At 39.0% G+C, this 16,002-nt stretch overlaps 1 protein-coding gene across 2 annotated transcripts in view; it reads left to right on the top strand.

The window, feature by feature from the left end:
* PDSS1 (decaprenyl diphosphate synthase subunit 1) overlaps nucleotides 1-16,002 on the top strand; it is a 23,432-nt gene extending 7,430 nt beyond the window's left edge. Inside the window, exons 6-12 of one of the 2 annotated variants that reach the window (XM_058832979.1) lie at nucleotides 2,618-2,759; nucleotides 3,826-3,937; nucleotides 4,027-4,136; nucleotides 10,611-10,691; nucleotides 10,868-10,981; nucleotides 14,435-14,515; nucleotides 15,246-16,002. In XM_058832979.1, the coding sequence (XP_058688962.1) occupies nucleotides 2,618-2,759; nucleotides 3,826-3,937; nucleotides 4,027-4,136; nucleotides 10,611-10,691; nucleotides 10,868-10,981; nucleotides 14,435-14,515; nucleotides 15,246-15,386 (781 nt within the window). In that variant the 3' untranslated portion in view covers nucleotides 15,387-16,002. The remainder of the gene's footprint in view (nucleotides 1-2,617; nucleotides 2,760-3,825; nucleotides 3,938-4,026; nucleotides 4,137-10,610; nucleotides 10,692-10,867; nucleotides 10,982-14,434; nucleotides 14,516-15,245) is intronic. The other variant, XM_058832978.1, reaches the window with a different exon arrangement.

Below are 16,002 nucleotides of genomic sequence, written 5' to 3'. Positions count from 1 at the left end.
GTGCTTCCCGTAGCCTGCAGTGCCCTTCTGTGTCACAGACTGTTTCTGAGATGGTTTCTTCTTTCACCCACAGGGCCTTAGCAGGAGAAAGATGCTTGGAGGACTGTGGTCGTAGCACAAAAATTTTACAAGTTCTTATTTTTATTTCCTCTCCATAAACTGGCAATATTTACTTACTGGCAAGCACATTGCCTCAAAGCTCTTTCTTGGAGAGTCTAAATACTGGTTTGTGTGTTTTTTAACCCTCACCATTGTCTGGTGGTTTTGGTTGTTTTTTGGTTGTTTTGGTTGTGGACAGGGATATTTGGAGGGAGATATTTGGGGTTTCTTAACCTGTATGGTCAGCCTTGGCTTGTTCAGTGTTCATGAAACAAGTTCTGTAATGGAAAATATCTCAGGGTACGGTAGATCTATAAAATTTTATCACTGAATCAAGCAGGGGGTCCTACTGAAAGACAGAACATGTTTAGTTGTATAAAATATCCATATAGATATACATTATCTCGGGGCATCTTTACTTTGAGAATGACCTAAAAATGGCATCTTTCCACTTACTGGATTTGCAGGGACCCTGTTACCTATTGAGTCGAGTTACTGACACTTTTTGCTTTTGTTTTGCATGAGAAGCTGAATGAAAAATGTCAAGGGATGAGAGGGATCCTTGGGTTTGTGTGTTTTCTTCTAAAATAGGCATGCTCTGATCTAGAATTAGTCTCACAAGATGCATGTAGGAAACTACTGCAGATCTTTTTCTGCCAGCAGTGGGAAGAGCCTTGCTTGAGACTTTGTGGAAATACTAGTTTTAAAACCCCTTCAGATTAATCTGAATTAATTGTATTTGATACAACATTCTGGAAACCATGAACCGTGAACATTCCTATGCCATTTTTAGTCATTGTCAGACATAAGAGAGTATAATGCAGAACTTTTCAGAACCTGCTTTTGGAGTAAGTGGTTTTGTGCTGTCTTCATACTACTGAAATATTTCAGTGTGTCAGTGAGTGTTGCCATTTACTGCTGCTTCCCAGCAGGAAATCCAGTCTGCTGACATAATTAATGAAAAAGAGAATCCCCAAAAGGAGAACAGTGCATGAAAGAGGCTGGAGACCTTTACAGTTTTTTGAAGGTAAGTTTTCTCCTACTTAGTAAGAGTAGTTTATTTTGGAAAACTACTTACTAAACTAGCATTTGATTAAATCACTGGTCCACATTAAGACTTGCCTCCAAACAACCATGAAGGTTTCCAGCTCTTATTTTCTGTTGTGTAAAAGCCATATTTTCACAGCCTGAGCTACCCATTCATCCTGCTATTGTTCAGGATGTAGAACTCCCACTGACAGCAGTGTAGAATTCTGTATAGAGGTATGTGTCAGAATGCAGTGTTATGTCAGCAGACTGCAATATGTTCTTTCATTTTGTGATTAATCACATTTTAATGAACATAGGCAGTGCAGGGAAGTTTTAAATTCTCTTAGCTGAACTGAAATTATCTTCTGTTTCTGTTCTTTTTCTGTTCTTCTGGAAAATAGTATGATTTTCTGTGTTGTGTGTGTACCAGAAGTACAGTATTTATAATTCAGAAGTAGTTTCTTTCTTTTGTTGTGGGTTTTTTATGTTATTGTTTTGTGTGTGGGGTATTTTAAATGTCCATGTGGACTTGTTACACCTATGAAGCAAGGCTGACTGGGATAGCCATTTCTGGGCTCCTGCATGTAATGTATGATAAAAACAGATAGCAAAATACCAGAAGATAGTGGCAACTGGATATTAAGGGAGATGGTCCTTTGTGTGAGCGAGGTTGGCTCTTTCATGTGCTTTTTGCCAGTCTTGTTCTCTACATAATTGCTTCTGTGTTCTTCCATTACCTTCTTTTCACCTGGTTTAAAAAAACAAAGTAATGTGAACCACTGAGAGTTGAATCATCAGTGATAGACCTTTCCCAGAAGCTGAGTTCCAGTAAGTGTTGGGTAGTTGGTGTTTACAGTCCTAAAGTGGTTGCAGTAGAATTCTAGTTAACTCCTCAGTCTTCGGAAGAACCTCTGGGGTTTTAAGGTAATCAGGTAACATAAAGGATAAGATCTATGAATTATGTCTTTCAAATGTAGAATGCAGGTTTCTGTTCCTTCTGATCTCTCCACTTGCTGGTTAGTAGAGTTATCCAGCTTTAGAGAGTTTGTGGTGCCACATTTCTAGGCAGAACAACAGAGATAAGGAAAACTCATCTACAAAGTTACCCGGCATTCTTTCCTCTGCTGTTTTCCAGATTTCAGTCTTGGACCCAAGCATCCTTGATGCTATGCTATTTATTGCAGTCTGGATTTAGAGGAAATAAAGTCAATAACGCAGGAGTTTTGCAATACTGTTAATGCAGCAATGTAGAAATAGGCCTAATGAGGATGGATGCATCCCTCTGCACCTACTATACTAATGTGGTCTTACTTTCTCTTGCCTTCCTAATTCCAGGTTTGAAAGAAAGGCGTCAGACCAGGAAAAAACTGTAACAGCTGTTTGTTTTCAGAGAAACATTTTTTTATTTTGTTTTTAATTAAGATTTTTTAGTGTATTGCAGCATATATAATTGATTTAATTATTTGATAGTTCTTGTTTTTTATTTTAGGGAGGTGCAAGCAAGCCAGCGCTCTGTGGCCATAATTGCTGAGATGATCCATACAGCCAGTCTAGTTCATGATGATGTTATTGATGATGCAAATTCTCGCAGAGGAAAAAGGACACTTAATCAAATCTGGGGAGAGAGGAAAGTGAGTTTGCTAATAAGTGCAGAACTTGCCTTTAAATTTCAGCAGAGCACAAGTACCTAGAGGTTTGTAACGTTACTATCTCTAGGTCTTGGAATCTGTCAGAAAACATATGAAGAGGTGTGCACAGTTTGTGGGTGAGATAAATGTGTTTCTGAACTGTTGGAAGCATTAGATAATGAATGATTGAAGTGTGTAAGTATTGAGCCTGTTCATCCTCCAGAAGAGCCAACTGAGAGGGGTTCTCATCATAAGTACCTGAAAGCAGTGTCAAGAAGATGGATCCAGGCTCTTCTCAAGTAATGGGACAAGAGGGAGTGGACTAAAACTGATGCACAGGAAGTTCCACCTGAATATGAACACATTGTCCAGAGAGGGTGTGGAGTCTCCCTCACTGGAGAGATTTAGAAATCATCTGGATGCAATCCTGTTCCATGTGCTCTGCGATGACCCAGCTTTTGAGCAGGGAGGTTGGACCAGATGACTGGCCCCTTCCAACCTGACCCATTCTGTGATTATTCCTGATTTTGCATTCCCTGTGCCATTCTTGGCAGTGCTGTTGAAATACTTTAAATTTGTACCTCCTCCTGAATGCTGATTCAGTGGTGAGCACAAAAATGTTTACAGTCAGCGGGAAATTTTTTTTTTTAAATTAGTATTTTCCTCACAGAGGATTACAAGAAAGGTCTTCACCAGAAACTGCAAGGAAGGAACTTGGGGCAGTTTGGAGTTCACATGGTGCAACAAGAGAATGTGGCAACAAGCCACAAGAGAATGGTCGAATAGAGAACTGATGTTCAGAAAAACTTCATAAGCAAACACATATTGCATACATAGAGGACAGTGCTTATACAGAAAAATATAAACAGTACTATAAGATAGAGATTCAAAAATTACTCAGATTTCAATATTTGGTTATGTGGTTTTTTGCTCTTAAAATTAGATATTTGTGCTTTATGTAGAAAAGTTATGTAATATGGGTAGATCTGACAAATAAGGGAAATTGTACTGTCTGGAGTAACACAGGAAAAGACTTAAGGAATCACCTTGTTGTTGTTGTTGTTCTTAGGCTGTTCTAGCTGGTGACTTCATCCTCTCAGCAGCTTCTGTAGCTTTAGCACGAATTGGAAATACTACTATCATCTCTGTTCTAACTCAGGTGATTGAAGATCTGGTGCGTGGTAAGGTTTTTTCCTATTTTTTATCTTCCCATTTGCTTGCCTAAGCAGTAAACCCACAAATAAAACTTCCAATCTGTGCAACTTTTTAGGTGAATTCCTCCAGCTGGGTTCCAAGGAAAACGAGAATGAGAGATTTGCTCACTACCTCGAGAAGACTTTTAAGAAGACAGCGAGTCTGATAGCAAACAGTTGTAAAGCAGTATGTACGTCTGTCTCTTCTGAAGTTAACATACCATACTGTAAGCTTCACAGCTAAACTCCTAGTATTGCTGTTTGCTCTGGAGACCCTCCAAAGCAAACCCTTGTAATGGTATTCTGCCAGAATGTGAATGGGTTAGATTGTGAATTTTATCACAGTTCAGCTGTGTAGCCTCCAATATTGGTTTTCACTTTCAATTTGCATTTTTTATTTATGCACGGATTTATTGTTATTCTCAATGGAATCAAAATCATGTTCAAATAATCATAATGATGGCAATCTTCAAATCACGAAATTCTGCAACTTTGAGACAGTGGTTTTAAACTCAGTTTATAATTTTTGAGCCTATAATTTGATTTTGAATCTTCTTTGACATCTGTCCCTATTCCTTGGTGCTGAGTGAGACCTTAAATGGAATGGTAGCAGTGGGAGGAAACAATTAATTCATATAATCAGAGAGTAAGCTGCATTGGAAGGGGCCCATCAAGATCAAGTCCAACTTCTGTCCCTGCATGGGACACCCCAAGAGTCACACCACGTGCCTGAGAGCATTGTCGAAGCATTTCTTGAACTCTGTCAGGTTCAGTGCTGTGACCACTTTCCTGGAGAGTCTTTTCTAGTACCCAGCCACCCTCTGTGTGAAAATATTTTCCTGATATCTCTACATCACATTGTAAAAAACCAGAAGCATGTACCTCTTGATTTGTCTGTGGGTTTTAATTATCAGTTGCTTTATCCAACCCTGTCACTCCATTCTCTTACTTGATTACAAATAGATCCAATTCAAGATTATGTTCTTAAACAAAAATAGATGTTCGGTTTTAGTGCAGAAAATAGAGGTGGGTAATAATTTCACCCCAAAAGAGAGATTTGTTTATTCTTTTTAGTGAAAGGCAGTATAACTGATGGATTCTATAGCAAGCAAGAGTTCTAAGAGAATTAGACTAAAAATCTGGGCTAATGTTAATCATCTTCCTTTGTTCTCAGAGAACTGGTACATTTGTACAACAGACAGCAGTTGAAAATAGCTTATATCAAAATGATCACATAGAATGAGACACATGGATTTCAGGGGAGGGAAAATACCTTTTATTCTAGTTGGAGGAAAGAAATCAAATCTTCTGGATTGCTCATATTAATGGCAATAGGACCCTGAAAATTTTCTTTTGCATGTCTTGTTTTGTATCAGTAGGCACCTGGACTAGTAGAGAGCATCACATTATTCTGCTACCCCAGAAAAAACATGCACAAGTTTTAATATTCATTTTGACAGTCTGCCTTAAAGAATCTTAGCAGATAAGAGAAATCACTTTCCCACTGGCTGGATTCTCCCTACAAATGTGCTGATTTAAGCTTTTTCCTTTTCATGACTTGCAAGAGTTAAGGATTTAAGCACTTCCCTCAAGATTGAGGCTGTGATGCTGGTCAAGAGGGTGTTTGGCTGCTTTTCTTCTAGTGGCTGGTCTGAGTTGTTCCATTGCTGAATTGCTGGAATTTCATATGCTGTAAAATTTGTGTTAGAAAGGAAAACTGAGAGAAAAGGTCTCTCATGGCAAATCCTTACTTGCTGCACATAGTACCAATGAGTTGAATACATATGTTTCCCTCAGTTTCTTTCTGCATGGATTAGGAGAGCTCTATTGATAGCAGTTAAAAGGGATTTTTGTTTAGATGGCTTTGGCTACTGAGGAAATGGAATCAGAAGGGAGTTCTGTTTTCTGTATAAAAAATGATAAGCAGCATCACCAGTTCTGTCTTGAAAGGAAATTCAGTTAGGGAATCAATAGTATTCATATCTTGTTTTCAGGGACAAAATAAGAGATTATGGGCTTTAAAAGCAGTTCTGTTCCTGTTAATGATAGGAAAAACCTCATTTGTTGCTGTGGTTGAATAAAATACAAGTATTAACTGGAAAGAAGATATCAAACAAGTTCAGGTGGCACCTTAGAATTCCATGGTGCCATGCTTTAGAAATGGAAGAGTAGACTATTCCTGTAAAAAGGACTAAACATGACATTCACATTTAATTGATACATTCTGTACCACCAAAGCATTACTGCATTTAAATCAAAATTCTTTAAGTTAGGACTTAGGGACAGAATAGTCTGTTCAAGATGTTAAGAGCCATTCCAGTCTTAGGTTTATTTCTACAATAGTTCTGCATGGGGGAATGTTACCAGAGTTTCAATCAAAATGTATTGTAAAAGGAAACAGTGGCAGGTGGCCCAGAGTCATTGAAGCCTTAGTTACTGCAAGGCATTTTTCAGAGAAACATGAGGTGACTTTAGTTCAAGAATTCAGAAACAATAAAGCTGAAGTGGAATTTCTGTTTGGTCACCAGGCCAGCTGGAGATAGCAAAATAACTTTCTGTCCTTTTTTAAACCCTGCTGTAATGTAAATTCCTGAGTCTCATAAAGCTGTTTATATTTGGTACACTTTCAGATGAGGGATTAAATTGTGCTTGCTAAAGGTGCACTAGAGAGTCTTGACTTCCATATTAGGAGGAAGCTTGTGCCTCCCTTGTGTAAGGCTGTGGAAGGGACTGAATAAACCAGTAGTCTGCAGCTCTGGATCTACCTGTGAGCTCCTGCTCCAACCAGTTCCTAGTTTGGTGCACAGGGCTCCATCAGAAAACCCTACCAGCATGTGGAACCAGTGCCTAGGAAAATTAGACCTCTGACCCCCACCAGCAGAATTGAATCCCCCCAGCCCAACTAGACCTGCAGGATGTAATAATGTCTTATGGCAGATATAGGGTAATAGCATAGTCAGATAGCATGGTCAGCTAGTTAATCTCCTTAGTTATTTAAAATACAGTAAGTCCTTTGGGGGTATTTCTTTTGCTGTGAAAAATATTTGAATAAATAGATCACATATATTCAGGCAGATAATCTTTGCTACTGCAAAGTACAATTCTGCACAAACAAGGACTTGGTTAACCTGTTAAAATATTAATCACTTGAGAAAAGGTCAAATGCATGAATATGCAGACTTAGGACAAGATAGTTGTCTGCCTTGTGTAGACATCTCCCTCTGCCAAGGAGGCCTCCATCACCCCCTCCTCAAGAGCAGTTCCCAGGAGCATTTGAGGAGCCCGGAGAAGTTGGCGGCATTCCCAGCAGCAGTGGAGGACAAACATGGGGAGGGGGCATCGTTGCCAGTGCAGCAGCACATCCAGGGCAGTGGCTGTGAGACCACAGGGCTGGGCTCCCTCCTACAGGACACACATGGGCACTGCAGGGAGTTCAGTGAAGGGCCACCTTGAGGGCAGAGGCTGGAGCAAATGATATGCCAAGAGCTGGTTTGAGTCTGGAGTAGGGAAGACAAAGGGGGAATCCTCCTGCCGTCTCCAGCTTGTAATTGGAGGATGTAGAGAGTATGGGGAGATGTGCAGTGAAAGGACCAGTTGTACCAGTTTTTCCACAGTTGTACTGTGGAAAAATTCAATTAGGTTTGGGGAAAAATTTCTCCATGAGGTTGGTCAAACATTGCAACAAGTAGCCAAGACAGAGTATATGATTTTTCATCCTTGGAGATGCTCAGAAATCTACTGGACATAGCTCTGAGAAACCTGGTCTAACTGTGAAGTAAACTCTCCTTTCAGCAGATGGCTTTCAGATTTTCCTTCCAACCTAAGCTATTCTGTGATTCTCCTGGAAAGAGGAACACTGTCTAGAAAAACAGTGGTAGATGAGCCAGGAGTGAGAAAGCAGGAATCTGACTGCTTCTGGAGATGGGCATGGAGGAGAATGGCTGGAAAAGGGGAAGATTTTAGAGCTTTTCCTTTCCATGGAGTCCACAAATCTAGGAGTACAAGAAAAAACATCACTTGTAGTGTTTATTCAAGCATATTCTGGCCTAGCAGCAGGTTTTCCTCTTTGACCTACAGAGCACTGGTAGAGATGTGCAAACGCTTTCAGCTCCAGCTGCCATATTGTCACTTATTAAATATCAGATTATAGCAGGATATATATACCCAGAGCTGATGCTGTATTTTATGGATGTGAAATCCAGTAAAGAGGCAAAATTGGTTTATAGTCTCCTATATAACGTAACAGAAACAACTTTTTTTTGCAAAAAAGTGTGTTTGAAAAAACACCAAGGAAATTGTCCTGCTTTGCTGAATTTAAAGAACTTTCCTAAAGAATTTGTTCTACTTGGTATTAGGAAGGATTTTTCATCATGATTTAGTGGAGGATAGGTTTGAATTCTTGCAAGATTAAAATTGTCATGAACCAGTCATACCTATTTGGGGAGCTCTAGGCTATTTTCAAAGAGGGAGTTTTATCATTTAAACACACAACACGGTATTGACTTGGTTATCCTGATTTGTATTTGCAACTGCATGTATTATCCCACAACATTATCCCAGTACAGCTCCAGTTAAACTCCATGTGGGAGTGAGGTTGCCTGGCTGCAGCCCGGCCCGTGTCCAGCTGGGGGCAACAATCTACAAGAGCAGCTTGAGAAATTGCAACCTGAAGGAACTTCCTGATAGACACAACCCAGTCATTGCACGTTTATGATGTGGTCATGGTCAGAGGGTTGCTCACTGGAGGATGACTGGCAAAACAAATCTCCTGAATTTTTAATTTTTGTCTTTTTTTTTGTCTTTGAACAAGACATGACCTTTCAGGTTAAATGAGAAGCTCTTTTCTTTACACAGCGCTTCCTTTCACCCTCTGCCAGCTACTGCCCATTCCAACCCTTTACTATTAACCAGAATTTTGTCACTGAATTCCATATTTTAATCTTCTACATGGAATGAAATGTGGAGATAGGTAAGGATTTCATTAGGCCAGGATAGATGCAGTCCCATGCCATGCTGGTATTATGTGATTTATATTACAGAAGCAAACAAAAGCTTGCATGGTACAGCAGTAGATGTTAGGTCTTCGGGCAAATACTGCTATTTAAGAGACAAACATCAAAAGAAGGATAAAAGGGCAAAATGTTCTACTTTGATAGTCCCTAGCAACATCAATTTAAATATCTCATATTTGCAGTTCACTCTGTTCAACAGCCTTCAGGATTTTTTATCATTGTTAGAGATAAGTAGCATTATTTTCCTGCTATACTGTCCTCCTCCTTTAAATAAAAGTGGGAAATGTTCAATATTGTTAATTCCTCAGTCATCCAGATTCCTCTGGGGCTTAGTTATCCACAGATGCAGGTTATGACTGGGAAGTATTCTGATGCTCAGCTATGAAGTGCAGTAATGCATGAAACAATCTCTCATTTTGTGCAAGTTGAATCACATTTATTAGGATATAATGTTGTTTCTTACTTCTATCTTCATGTTCACCTTTAAAGCTACTCACTACTGCTGGACTCACTTTAGTTTGGGGTTGGTTTTGGGGTTGGAGGGGTTTTCTTTATGACCCTACCTTACACAGTCTTAAAAAAGAATATATATATATATATATATGTATATGTATATATATACACACACACACACACTTACGTATTTTTATATTGTGTAGTTTTCCTGGCATATATTTTTAGTCTTAAGTAAAATGTATCTTCACTCCCTGTGTTACAGCAGATTTGGAATGCCTGCAATAAACCAGGATGGATTTTTGTACCCTGTTCCTAATTGGGTTATTTAAGGTTGAAATAAATCTGAGTCTTTAAATAACCTCATTTTGCAAAATATATAAGCAGTACATAAATGCAAAAAGCATAACTGCCCTTACTTTGAGGCAAGATATTAATTCTCAAACCTTAGTGTCCTGTATTTTAGTTTTGTGGCATTTATTCAGCAAAATTTCTGTCTCTCAAGTAGTTCATTGTACATTCAAGTAAAATGTTTTGTTTGTCTCAGTTTAGTGATACCAAGTCAGCTTGGTGTGCTTTCTTCATTTGCTGCCTTTTCTTTGCCATTAGTTATCCCTCAGTACCTTTGCCTGGAAGCTAATCAACTCATCTTCCTGAGCAAGTCAGATACAGTTAACATCAGCTTATAAAAATATTCTTTTGCTAAAACTTAGGTCAGCTGCCTCTCCTGTGCTGGCTTCAACACATCCAGCTCTGATCTTTTATGAGAAATGTAATGTCCATTTATCTGTTGTCTGACCTCCAGTTATCCCCGGGCTGATTTATATATGTAATTAGCTTAATTTCCCCATCACTGGACTGTATACGACTGCTACCCTGCATGTGAAGTGCATCCACATTTCTTCTTTATCCTTGCACCGTAATTTCTAAGCCTGATAAATATTTAATGAAGCTCATCTCTTTGCAGACTTGAATGTAGTTTTAATACTGCCCTGCTGTTCAGCCTTATTTTCTAGTAAGCTTGGCTAGTTATGTGTCTCCATGAACAGAGATAAGCCAGAATGTGCCTGAGTCAGCTTTTTTTGTATTTCCCAGATGCCTCCTGCCTGTGCTGGCTGTGTCACACCTATGTTTAGAGGCTAAAAGTGGGTGCTAACTAAAGCTTTCTATTTATTTGGGTATTTTTTTCTTTTCAGGTTTCAATTCTAGGCTGCCCTGATCCCAAAGTTCATGAGATTGCATACCAGTATGGAAAAAATGTTGGCATAGCTTTTCAGGTAGTGTTTTTGTTGAACTATATGGAATCTAAAATCCAAACTTCTCCAAAGTGCTGTAGAAATCAAAGTGGGCTGTCTTAATCATTCCTACAAAGCTTGTCCTTAACAAGGATTATTCTGTATTTAGCTCTAATTTTTTTAAAATAAATTTTAAATAATTTGTATATTTTTTCCAGCTGATAGATGATGTGCTGGATTTTACATCATGTGCTGACCATCTGGGGAAACCAACAGCAGCGGATCTCAAGCTTGGATTAGCTACAGGTCCCGTCTTATTTGCTTGTCGACAGGTAAGTCAGTGAGGAAGCCGTTTCCTCAAAATAAAAAGTGTAAACAGCTCCTCACAGGACCAGCTGAAACACATCAAATCTCCAGTGTCAGTGAGAGAGACACTTGGGCATGTGTGACCGATCAGTGTGTTTAATATCAGATGGATTCTGTGCACACACAAGTTATGAGAAACACCTTCCTGCACAACTCTACTTACTGTTAGGCTCTTGTAGGTATTCAGAGAGGTTTAGCACATTTTGTATAGGTTATTCCTAAGTAGCTTCTTGCTTTTTTTCTCCTGAGACATCTTCCCAGGCTTGACTCTTTTTTGCCTTGCTCTGGGCTTTGTATTCACCTGGGGCCAAGAATTGAAATCCCTGTCTTGCATTTAGGTGGGTACCTTTATTTGTTGGATTTGATCTCTTAATCTCTTTGTCCTCAAGTATTATCCAGTTATAAACACAGGTAGCTTTCCTGTCAGAAGGCTGGATAAGAGAAAAGAGTGTCATAAATAAAACATGGTCAATAAAATTGGTCAAGATTTTCAGAGCCTTAAAAATTATCTGGAGAGCAGAATGAAAAAAGAAGTGTGAGCAACATGAAAAAAATATTAAAATTGGTGCTTATCTATAAACAGGGAAGAAACTGGTTTAATTCCTTGCTCGAGTGTCTTGTTCACCAGAGGCAATCAGATTTGGGACTTAAAAAGCAGTCCTTCCTACCAGGCTTCACAGTGTGATACAAAAACTGGCACAATTAGTTCCAGCAGAGCGCTTGTCTATGATCTCTCAGTGGAATTGCTTAGAGGTTGACACGGGAAAAGTTCTAAATCATTAGAACAAAAAAAAACCCAAATTTGAGATTTATTTCCCCTTCCAAAAGAGCCTGTTGTGGGGGGAGGTGGAGCATACACGTCTGTTTGCTTCCATATCCTTTGGGCACTTACAAGGATCTGTATCTCAGAAAAGACAGGGGAGCACTGAGTATCAGCCAATTGACAAAGGAGATGAATACATATTGAGGACAACGTTCTCCATGTCCTCAATGTCCTCCCATACTCATCTGGGGGACTCACAAGCATGTTCGTGAATCATTGTTTCAGAATGGTGTCATCAGCAATTGGAGCTGTCCAAAGACCAGTGAGACACTCAGGTAGAAAGGGAGCATGGAGTTGTAAAACTGTTTTTGTGTGTTCCAAAGCCGTGTGTAGAAGGAAACAAAGCATGTTGAAAATACCCAATTTTCATGGTACAGCAGTAGAGGTTAGGTCTTAGATGTCAGAGAATGGGTGATATTGATTGTCTTGTGGGTATTGAACATTCCAATTTTTAAATTAAAACTGTTCTTTATTAATTTGTTAGGGTTGTCTGTCTCTGACTTCGAACTTCATCTATCTTTTAATTAGCTTTACAAGATAAGTTAGTTCATAATACAGAAATACAAGAAAATCTGCCAGTCCTATTTTAAAATCTTGTTCTTTGTAGAGCTTTAAATGCTTTTAAATGTCACTTTTAAATGCTTTTCCTCATTTATATCTTTGATAGATGGGAAGAGTACATTTTTGCATTGAAAGATAACTTGACCATCTTACAAAGTTTTCTGCATTAACCAGAAGGCTTCTTTGCTGAAATTGTTCTGCTGTTTTCAAGTAACTGGAAGAACAGCATTACAGTCTTAACTGATATATAAACAAAGCATGAGTGCTAAAAAATGTGGAGCTTCAACAGACACCTACTTGTGATGCTACTAAAAGATATTTCATATTTTTGTATCTGAGGAAAAAACTCATGAGCCAGGACTTGAAGACAGCCCAAAGTGTAATTATTAATTATAGGATTTCTTTTCAGATTAGTATTGCTCTATACTTTCATGTAGCTGGTACTCCTCAGGTTGTTTTCTGACAAACATTTGTTCGTTTTTAATGTGCTCTGGATCATCAGTGACAGATGCCTTTTCTTCCTATCCTCTCCTCTCCCCTCCCCTCCCTCTAAAATACACTTTTGTGCATTAGAATATTAAGCAGAAAAAAATGTTTACCTTGATATAAAACCTATTTATTCAGTATTTAAAGTTAGGTCACTCAGTTAAAAAAAAACAAACCAACCCACCCCATTTTTACTTTTTAAGGAAATACACTAGTGTATGCTAATTCTAAAGCTCCTCTTAAATGAGTACAGCTGAATAATGAAGGTCTATTTTTATTATAAACATTCCTGTTAAATGCTGATGTGCTGCCCACTAAATATGCAGAGTTGCTAATAACAGCTCTGCCTTACAAGTTTGGGGTTTTTCCTGTCCTTTAGTGCTTAAATATAAAAAGTGATCCCATATGCATTCTATATAACTGTAAATATGAATACTGTGAAAACTGATTGCATGAAGAGTGCAATTAAATTGTCATTACCTGGGAAGGAAGCTAGGACCTAGAAAAAGCCATGACTTTCTTCTTTTAGATAAAGTATGAGTCACCACTGAACTTCTGAATGCATCTCCAAGACGATGTATGAGTAATAGGAAAATGTCGCAGCACAGAGATGGGTGCTACATGTTTGTACCTGAGCAAGGTTGTAAAGCTGCAGTTGCAGGACAAAAGGTGTGCAAGGCAAGCAGATCATTGTTTAAAAGTGTACACCAATAAAATAATCTGTTTGACTCTATTCTTTCAGGCAAGATGAACAAACAGCTCTTTCCCTTAAAAAGAATTTTTCTGTGGAGTAGCTGCCTTGAGTTGTGGCCTTATTTTGCTAAGCATTAGGTTTTTGTGTTTCTAGACTGTCTGAAGAAAGAGGCTGCATATATAGCTAAGTGATGTGATTTTTCTCAAAACAACAGACTTGAGTTACCTGCTTGATTTGCAGGGAATTGAGCATGCAGTGCTAACTACAAATGCTATGTGACTGAAAACAAAATACATTATAGCTGTAATTTTTCTCTTCTTAAAAAAAAAATCTGCATATATAAAATACCACCACAATGGAAAATGTAGGAGAATGTCATGAGAACATGCCAGTGTTACCACGAGGGGGTTTTACAAGCTGAACTGTGCAACATTGTAAAATCAAATATCCTGGGTTCTTCTGTAGGTGTGGGGGTAGAGGTGCTTTCTCTAGGACTGCCAACACTAACCATTCATCTGTGATAGAATATCTGATGCACATTATACACCAGGTAGTAGCCACATCAGAAATAACCACACTGGAGCATCTGTTTAACATGATAAAATGGCAGGTGCTGACTTCTGCTACCAACTGGCTACAGCCAGCAGAGCCAGATGGTTTAAGTTTTCAATGCTTGGGCTCTGCTATACCGTAGTCCTGTGCAGACTGCAAGTACAAACGTAAAGCTATACCTGTAGCAATAACAGTGACAGGGGAAGAGGACTGCACTTGGCGTCATTCTGACCTTAGCATGGCAGGCAGCTACCTGGAAAACAACTCAAAAGCAAACACAAACCCTTCTTCCTTTGTGCTTAGTTTCCAGAAATGAATGCTATGATAATGAGGAGATTCAGTAAGCCAGGAGATGTTGAACGTGCACGGAAATATGTGTTGCAGGTAAGACTAATACCAAATATTTCTGCTCTCCCTGCTGCTGTCTGAAATCATCTCTCAAGTAAAATAGCAAGGCTGCATTGTCAAATACCTCCTGAGTAGCATGCAGTGTACAATGCCAAGTCAAAGCTCCTCAGCTCTCCCACTGGCACAGTGTTTTAGTAGAAATGCTAGGTACTGAAGAACTTTTTTTTCTTTTTTTCCCTCCAATTGCAGAAAATCCACATAATAAGTAAAAAGCTCATGCATGAACCCAGTTCCTTCAGCTGAGGCATAGCTGTATTCAATAGCTGGTATAAGTGGCACATAATTACTAGTCAGTTGTGTAACTGCAGTGCACACCCCATACCAGTTTTAATTGACTCTGGTCTAAAAGGACTGAGTAATGATCTGTGCAAAATTAATACCTATCTTTCAGAATAGCATGGGGGTTTTGTACATCTCTATTTAGGGCAGGAGGGGAAGGGATAAACCATTAATTTCTAGTTTGCTATTAATAACAGTGCTGTTCTGTAATGGTTGAGTTGGTGTTTAAGCATGGATGAGTTTTTGTACTTTGACAGTTTGGGGCAGGTAGGTGGGCTTCCCTGATTACAGAACGAATCCTCTTCCTTTCCCCATCAGAATATAATGTGTTAGGGTACTTACTGACCTTAAAACTTCCCCCTGTGACTAGAAGAGGCAGAAGGCTGATTAGAGTTCACCGTTTCCTATCTCTGTCTCCTTCCATCAGAGTGATGGTGTGCAGCAAACGACCTACCTCGCCCAGCGCTACTGCCACGCCGCCACGCGCGAGATCCGCAAGCTGCGGCCGTCCCCTGAGAGAGAGGCCCTCATCCACCTGACAGAAATGGTTCTCATGCGAGACAAGTGAGAGCTCCTTCCACTCATTCTGGCAGCTACTTACCAGACTGTGCCTAAATTTATTTCAGAAGTTATTTGCTTCCAACACAAGCTACCAAAAATTATTTTTTTAAAAAAAAATCTCTTTTTTTTTTAAAGTTTTTTTTTTTTTAAAAACAAAAGTTTGAAGTCTTTTATTGCAGGAAGCCATGCAATTCAGAGCAAATCAAACTGTGCTGTACAATTGTTTTAGCAGGGGCTATTGATTGTGGGGGATGGGGAAGATGTTTACATGTTGATGCACAAAGGCCACAATGAGAATAAATATAAATCAGTGTATGAAAACTGAAGCTGTTCCAAGTTTCACTTGTTTACACTAATAAACAGAGCATGCATGTACAGGAGCTCCTGTGAAGAGAGATGGTTTGGATGCTTCCCAGCTGTTTAACAGAAGCACCTGGAATTGTATATAGAGATACTGGTTTACTGTAGAAGACTACATGTGGATTTACTTGGTTATATAAAATGAGTTCCAATTCATGCTATTGGTGGCTACCAATGATGCAGAATTTGAGACTGCTACCAAATGAATGCTTTTGTACAGAAAACCAAAGGCTTGGTATTCCTAACTCACACTAAAAATAAAT

The sequence above is a fragment of the Poecile atricapillus genome, chromosome 2 (genome assembly GCF_030490865.1).
Source record: "Poecile atricapillus isolate bPoeAtr1 chromosome 2, bPoeAtr1.hap1, whole genome shotgun sequence".
NCBI classification, from domain to species: domain Eukaryota; kingdom Metazoa; phylum Chordata; class Aves; order Passeriformes; family Paridae; genus Poecile; species Poecile atricapillus.
The sequence above is the reverse complement of the archived record's forward strand: the minus strand, read 5'-3'. Positions and strand labels throughout refer to the sequence as shown.